The 7,666-nt window shown below is 52.8% G+C and overlaps 2 protein-coding genes across 2 annotated transcripts; one reads left to right on the top strand and one right to left on the bottom strand.

The window, feature by feature from the left end:
* The first annotated feature begins 290 nt into the window (after nt 1-290).
* Nucleotides 291-1,886, top strand: LOC146193847 (steroid transmembrane transporter SLC22A24-like). The gene is made up of 2 exons (XM_084600628.1): nt 291-1,154; nt 1,683-1,886. Exons 1-2 carry the CDS (start codon nt 291-293, stop codon nt 1,884-1,886), a joined length of 1,068 nt encoding a protein of 355 aa, XP_084456754.1.
* Nucleotides 1,887-3,784: 1,898 nt separating this feature from the next.
* LOC146193846 (solute carrier family 22 member 7-like) lies at nt 3,785-7,406 on the bottom strand. Its single transcript, XM_084600627.1, has 3 exons — nt 6,543-7,406; nt 5,868-6,014; nt 3,785-3,802 (listed from the first exon to the last, which is right to left on the bottom strand). Exons 1-3 carry the CDS (start codon nt 7,404-7,406, stop codon nt 3,785-3,787), a joined length of 1,029 nt encoding a protein of 342 aa, XP_084456753.1.
* Nucleotides 7,407-7,666: the final 260 nt, after the last annotated feature.

Raw genomic sequence — 7,666 nt, 5'->3', positions numbered from 1 at the left:
TGCACTAATTCAGTTCGTGTAGGACATTTGGCAGTCCAAACTGAACCCTGGTCAATCCCCCTTCGTGGGTATGTGCCATATATCAAGGCAGAAGAAGAAGAAGACCTTGGTTCAGGTTAGGGCAGCTACAAATACCTCCCGTATTAACGTCTAAGATGCTTCTGCTGTCTAGACGCAGGCTCAGTCGAGTAGACTTAGTGACGAGCGACTGCTATGACTGCAGTGATGTGTTCGGCCGTGGTCATTTTCAGCGCTGGTTCTTCAATCTCGTTATTTTCTCCGTGTGCGCAATGCAGTGCCACACCCTAGCCTTCAGTCTCATCTCTGGTGACGTCGACCACTGGTGCAAGCAGCCACAGGGCGAAATGAAGGTGCCTGCGGCCTCCTGGAGGAACTCTGCAATCCCTCTAGAGGCGGACGGTCGCTTCAGTCGATGCAGCGTCTACAAACACCCAGGTCACCCTAACGACACGCTGATTGTTGACTGCGATGATTGGGACTACGACCCGGAGTACAGCAAGAGGACCATCGTAAGTCAGTGGGACTTGGTATGCCACAGACGTTGGTTGCGCGCCATGGCGGAGAGCCTCTACATAGCCGGCTCGCTGATTGCGATGACTGCCGTCAGGCAGATGGCGGACCGAGTCGGCCGGATGCCCGTGCTCCTCACAGCGATGGCGGTGCTGCAGCTGGCCACGATGGGCGGATGTTTCGCAGCATCATACCACATGTACGTCCTTTCAAGGTTTCTCAACTCTGGCTGCGTGGCAACTGTCGCCGTCCTCGCCTGCACACTATTCTTTGAGGCATCCACGCACGAGAACAGGAACAGGGACCTGTGTGCCGCCATGTGCGCAGGCTTGCTGATTGCCGAGGTATGGCTTGCTGTGGCACGGCTGCTCAAAGGGCTGAACTGGATAGTTCTCCAGATCTTCATGCTGTCCCCGACTGTCCTCACGTTGTACGCGGTGTCCGCAGTGCATGAGTCAGCCCGCTGGTGCATTGCAGTAAACGACATGGCCAGAGCCGAAATGCTCATGATCGCTGCCGCCAATGAAAATCACTTTCCCGTTTCAAACACTGACTGCATGCTGGAAAGGCTCAAGGCAGAGGTTCAGAGGACCGAAATGCGCATGCTGCTCACAGCAGGAGACGTAACTAGAGCAAAGGCAGTACAGCGCAGCGCGTTCGTGATGATCGGCTTATCGTTCTCTGCTTCGTTCTCACAATACTCATTGATGGCCGTCGAGGACAGGGTAATATTAGGAACAACTGCTTGGTTCCAGTGGGCCTCAAGCGGAACCAACCTCGCAAGTTTCGCGCTGCTCTACGCTACGTTCAGAAAACTCTCACCGCAACATCGACTAGCCGCAGCAGTAGGAACGCTCGGTGGCGTTTCCTGCGTGATAAGCCTTAGTTTCGCATTGGGATGCGCTTACGTAACGACATTGTTCTTCCTTTTAGCCAAACCGCTTACGTTCGCGGTCAAAGTCCTCATATTCGCCAACGTCTTGGAAATGGTGCCGACGCGTGTGCGTTGCGGGGCGAGTTGCTGGCTCTTCGGTTTGGGCCGCTTGGGAGGGGTGTGTGCCATAGTGCTGTCCGTGCGGCAAGACATTGGTCGTGGCGATGTGCTTTTCGCCCTCGCTGGGACCACGCTCTTTATGTTGCTCCATGCCCAGCTCTTTTCACAGCAGCCGTCGAAGAAGCCAACTCTGGCCAGCCCTTTATATGCTGCGGGTTCCATTCAGAGTGTGGACTTCATGAAGCAGACGCTGAACTGGCGGAATGGGAAGAAGGGACGAACCAGCAAGCCTCGTGGCAGTGGTCAGTCATCGAGGTACCAAAGCATCGAGCCGAGACCTATGGACAGCAGACTCAATTAGAGTGTTATGATTTGTGACGCAAATGGGTTTTCAGTCTCATCACTGTAATTTATGCTATCTAAGCACAACGTTATGTGAATGTAATTTATTCGATCTGTCGAATGTTTACACAGCTTCTATGCCGTCATGTGGCACTTGTATCAAGGGCAAACATTGGATATTGGATGCAACGCATCTTTTTTTGTGTTGCTTTTAAGTTGGCTTCCAATATGGTTTGCTTTTGGGGTTTAAAGGGGTCATGCAATGCCTAAAACGGGGTAAAGCAAATCGGTCAAGAGATAGGTACTCCCTCACAGGTCAATTCACCGCAAGAATGTTTTAACTAGCTTCATTAACAGCAGAGATATCGGCTATTAAAAATGGCGCTCCTCCTCGCTCCCCTCAACTCAACACTCAGAGAAACCAGAAAAATAAACGAAGAAAACAGCTTGGGAACTCCGCCCCGCTAGCCCCGCCCACGAAGCGTCGTCGGGTGACGCTCGGTTCTCAGACTTCCGGTCGTCGCACCTGTTTTCCCCGAGCTTCGCCCATGCATTCACGGTCTCTGCCTTTCCCGTCCCGTCTGCGTTTGCATGGCTTTCAACCTTGTCTGCTGTCTTCCTCGGCCGCCGGTTTCTTCAGTTTCTTGACCTCTCTGAAATGTGTGCGACAGCAGCCCGAACGACTCGGGTCGTTCGCAAGCGCATGCCTGCAGGTGGGAAGCTGTCCACACATACCGGCGGCCGCCGCGGAGGGAGCACTTTCCTTCATATCCCTGTCCCATTCCGCGCAAATTAGCGTGCACTCCTGCCGAGCACGGCTTTCTACAAGACCGCTTTCTTCTCTCGCGCTGCCTGGGTCAGTCTCTTTGGTACCGTCTTCTGCGGTTTGACCAACGGCGGCCGGTGATCCCTCGCGGAGTTGACGCGATAGCTGCGACAGCATCGACTCTGCATGGATGCTAGCAGACGATCGAGCGTGCGAGTTGCCCGCGTGCAAACATGTGTAGTCGTCGCTTTTAGACCGGAGCTGCTTTCATTATGGTCGGCGAGAGGCATCTCTTGTGCATAACGAATGGAATGTATACGCGTACGTATCACCGACGAGAGCACGGACTGATGATCGCTACAGAGTTTGGATATCGGATGACAGGTGAGCACGAATTATTCGTCCGCGAATCTTAATATTGAGATTAACAAAAAGGATAGTGTAGTGTAGTGTTTTTTTTTTTTCATGACTCAGGCTATGAGACGCCGTAATGGAAGGCTCCAAAAATTGCGTCGCAATTTTTGGAGCCCTCCATTACGGCGTCTCATAGCCTGAGTCATTTTGGGACGTTAAATCCTATAAATAAAACTAAACTAGAAGACCGTAGTTTGATTCGAGGAAAGAAAAGTGCTGTATTTGCCTACCTTCTCGTTAGACACCCGAAGCGTACATATAAACGTTAGGCTATTTTAGTAGGCTCCGAACCTCCTCCACTAATAATGTTTATAGCTCATGCACATATTGGAAGCCTGCCGGGGTGGTGCAGTGTTTAGGGCGGTCGACTACTGCGCCCAAGGACGCGGAATCGAATGCAGGTCTCGGTGGCTGCTTATCGGTGGAGGCGAAAAGCTAGGCGCCCATGGGCTGTGTGATGTCAGTGAACGTTAAAGAACCCCAGGTCGTCGAAATTTCTGGAGTCCTCCACTACGGCGTCCCTCATAGCCTGAGTCACTTTGGGACGTTAAAGGCGGCATGAAACGGCTAGAAAGGTCACTGACAAACGTTTTTAATGTGTATAATAAATGCTTCGGAGCAATCTTGCAAAGTAAAACTCCTCGGAAAAAATCCAGCGAATTATTATTAATTTTTAAAAACAGCGTTTTTTGAAATTCGCGGGCTGCGCCATTTCCGCGTGGTGGCGAGATTCGGGACTATTCTGCCGTGATTACCTACGTCAGAAGTCACAGAGTAACAGGCCACGTCAGGCTGCCATTGGCTGCAGCCGCGACGGCCACTACGTCACGGACACACTTCCGGTAGCTGCGAAAGTCGTCTGCTCGAGTGCTGCATAGACATGTGCAATGCATGCGAGAACCCAAGCTTGGCTCTTTGGTTCGCGATGTTAACCGAAAAGGTGGTGGCGTCCGACTGAAAGTGCGCGTCGCTGCAGGAGTGCGAAACGAGCACCAGCTAGACCGATTTAAAACCGTACCGAATTAATAGGCAGCATCAACCTTCATGTACCGACCGACGGCGCAGCAGCGTACTGTATAGTCCCGTGTCCCGTCTCGTCTTTGCCGCATTGACCATTTGTGCGGCGTGTTGTGTGCGTCAAAAAAAAAAAAAAGAAAAAAAGGTCTACCCTCATCTTGATCGCAAAAGTACACAAATTCGCACTGCGTAAGTGCAGCACCCGATGCCGCCAGGCACGGGCGCTGCGGCCGACGGTACTCCGGTTGTGCGCTGCTCCCTGCTCATCGCTAGGCCTTGTTTCTTTTGCATCGCAGCTACGGCGGACGGCGTTTTAGAATCGTGCGCTTCGCTGCGTCTCTAGTGTAGTCGCTCGCGTGCTCCTGCGCACGATTCTTGCGTGTAGCTTCGGAAAGCGGTGACAACCTGCGCTGCCGAACTGAATGTGCCGAGCTGCTTGCTGCTTTGCGCCGTCGATTCTAGCTCGGACGATGCGTACACATGAGATAAACACGCGTGCACGCTACGCATTGGCACTTCCTAAACGATTTGCGAAAGGACGTCAAAAAAAAAAAAACACTACACTACACTATTCTTTTTGTTAATCTCAATATTAAGATTCGCGGACGAATAATTCGTGCTCACCTGTCATCCGATATCCAAACTCTGTAGCGATCATCAGTCCGTGCTCTCGTCGGTGATACGTACGCGTATACATTCCATTCGTTATGCACAAGAGATGCCTCTCGCCGATCATAATGAAAGCAGCTCCGGTCTAAAAGCGACGACGACATATGTTTGCACGCGGGCAACTCGAACGCTCGATCGTCTGCTAGCATCCATGCAGAGTCGATGCTATCGCAGCTATCGCGTCAACTCCGCGAGGGGTCACCGGCCGCCGTTGGTCAAACCGCAGAAGACGGTACCAAAGAGACTGACCCAGGCAGCGCGAGAGAAGAAAGCGGTCTTGTAGAAAGCCGTGCTCGGCAGGAGTGCACGCTAATTTGCGCGGAATGGGACAGGGATATGAAGGAAAGTGCTCCCTCCGCGGCGGCCGCCGGTATGTGTGGACAGCTTCCCACCTGCAGGCATGCGCTTGCGAACGACCCGAGTCGTTCGGGCTGCTGTCACACACAATTCAGAGAGGTCAAGAAACTGAAGAAACCGGCGGCGGAGGAAGACAGCAGACAAGGTTGAAAGATATGCAAACGCAGACGGGACGTGAAAGGCAGAGACCGTGAATGCATGGGCGAAGCTCGGGGAAAACAGGTGCGACGACCGGAAGTCTGAGAACCGAGCGTCACCCGACGACGCTTCGTGGGCGGGGCTAGCGGGGCGGAGTTCCCAAGCTGTTTTCTTCGTTTATTTTTCTGGTTTCTCTGAGTGTTGAGTTGAGGGGAGCGAGGAGGAGCGCCATTTTTAATAGCCGATATCTCTGCTGTTAATGAAGCTAGTTAAAAAATTCTTGCGGTGAATTGACCTGTGAGGGAGTACCTATCTCTTGACCGATTTGCTTTACCGCGTTTTAGGCATTGCATGACCCCTTTAAACCCCAAAAGCAAACCATATTGGAAGCCAACTTAAACGCAACACAAAAAAAGATGCGCGTTGCATCCAATATCCAATGTTTGCCCTTGATACAAGTGCCACATGACGGCATAGAAGCTGTGTAAACATTCGACAGATCGAATAAATTACATTCACATAACGTTGTGCTTAGATAGCATAAATTACAGTGATGAGACTGAAAGCCCATTTGCGTCACAAATCATAACACTGTAATTGAGTCTGCTGTCCATAGTTCTCGGCTCGATGCTTTGGTACCTCGATGACTGTCCACTTGCTGGTTCGTCCCTTCTTCACATTCCGCCTGTTCAGCGTCTGCTTCATGAAGTCCACACTCTGAATGGAACCCGCAGCAGATAAAGGGCTGGCCAGAGTTGGCTTCTCCGACGGCTGCTGTGAAAAGAGCTGGGCATGGAGCAACATAAAGAGCGTGGTCCCAGCGAGGGCGAAAAGCACATCGCCACGACCAATGTCTTGCCACGCGGACAGCACTATGGCACACACCCCTCCCAAGCGGCCCAAACCGAAGAGCCAGTAACTCGCCCCGCAACGCACACGCGTCGGCACCATTTCCAAGACGTTGGCGAATATGAGGACTTTGACCGCGAACGTAAGCGGTTTGGCTAAAAGGAAGAACAATGTCGTTACGTAAGCGCATCCCAATGCGAAACTAAGGCTTATCACGCAGGAAACGCCACCGAGCGTTCCTACTGCTGCGGCTAGTAGATGTTGCGGTGAGAGTTTTCTGAACGTAGCGTAGAGCAGCGCGAAACTTGCGAGGTTGGTTCCGCTTGAGGCCCACTGGAACCAAGCAGTTGTTCCTAATATTACCCTGTCCTCGACGGCCGTCAATGAGTATTGTGAGAACGAAGCAGAGAACGATAAGCCGATCATCACGAACGCGCTGTGCTGTACTGCCTTTGCTCTAGTTACGTCTCCTGCTGTGAGCAGCATGCGCATTTCGGTCCTCTGAACCTCTGCCTTGAGCCTTTCCAGCATGCAGTCAGTGTTTGAAACGGGAAAGTGATTTTCATTGGCTGCAGCGATCATGAGCATTTCGGCTCTGGCCATGTCGTTTACTGCAATGCACCAGCGGGCTGACTCATGCACTGCGGACACCGCGTACAACGTGAGGACAGTCGGGGACAGCACGAAGATCTGGAGAACTATCCAGTTCAGCCCTTTGAGCAGCCGTGCCACAGCAAGCCATACCTCGGCAATCAGCAAGCCTGCGCACATGGCGGCACACAGGTCCCTGTTCCTGTTCTCGTGCGTGGATGCCTCAAAGAATAGTGTGCAGGCGAGGACGGCGACAGTTGCCACGCAGCCAGAGTTGAGAAACCTTGAAAGGACGTACATGTGGTATGATGCTGCGAAACATCCGCCCATCGTGGCCAGCTGCAGCACCGCCATCGCTGTGAGGAGCACGGGCATCCGGCCGACTCGGTCCGCCATCTGCCCGACGGCAGTCATCGCAATCAGCGAGCCGGCTATGTAGAGGCTCTCCGCCATGGCGCGCAACCAACGTCTGTGGCATACCAAGTCCCACTGACTTACGCTGGTCCTCTTGCTGTACTCCGGGTCGTAGTCCCAATCATCGCAGTCAACAATCAGCGTGTCGTTAGGGTGACCTGGGTGTTTGTAGACGCTGCATCGACTGAAGCGACCATCCGCCTCTAGTGGGATTGCCGAGTTCCTCCAGGAGGCCGCAAGCACCTTCATTTCACCCTGTGGCTGCTTGCACCAGTGGTCGACGTCACCAGAGATGAGACTGAAGGCGAGGGTGCGGCACTGCATTGCGCACACGGAGAATATAACGAGATTGAAGAACCAGCGCTGAAAATGACCATGGCCGAACACATCACTGCAGTCATAGCAGTCGCTCGTCACTAAGTCTACTCTACTGAGCCTGCGTCTAGACAGCAGAAGCATCTTAGACGTTAATACGGGAGGTATTTGTAGCTGCCCTAACCTGAACCACGGTCTTCTTCTTCTTCTGCCTTGATATATGGCACATACCCACGAAGGGGGATTGACCAGGGTTCAGTGTGGACTGC

Source organism: Amblyomma maculatum, chromosome 4 (genome assembly GCF_055883805.1).
Source record: "Amblyomma maculatum isolate TAMU_Amacu chromosome 4, ASM5588380v1, whole genome shotgun sequence".
Taxonomy (NCBI): domain Eukaryota; kingdom Metazoa; phylum Arthropoda; class Arachnida; order Ixodida; family Ixodidae; genus Amblyomma; species Amblyomma maculatum.
The sequence above is the reverse complement of the archived record's forward strand: the minus strand, read 5'-3'. Positions and strand labels throughout refer to the sequence as shown.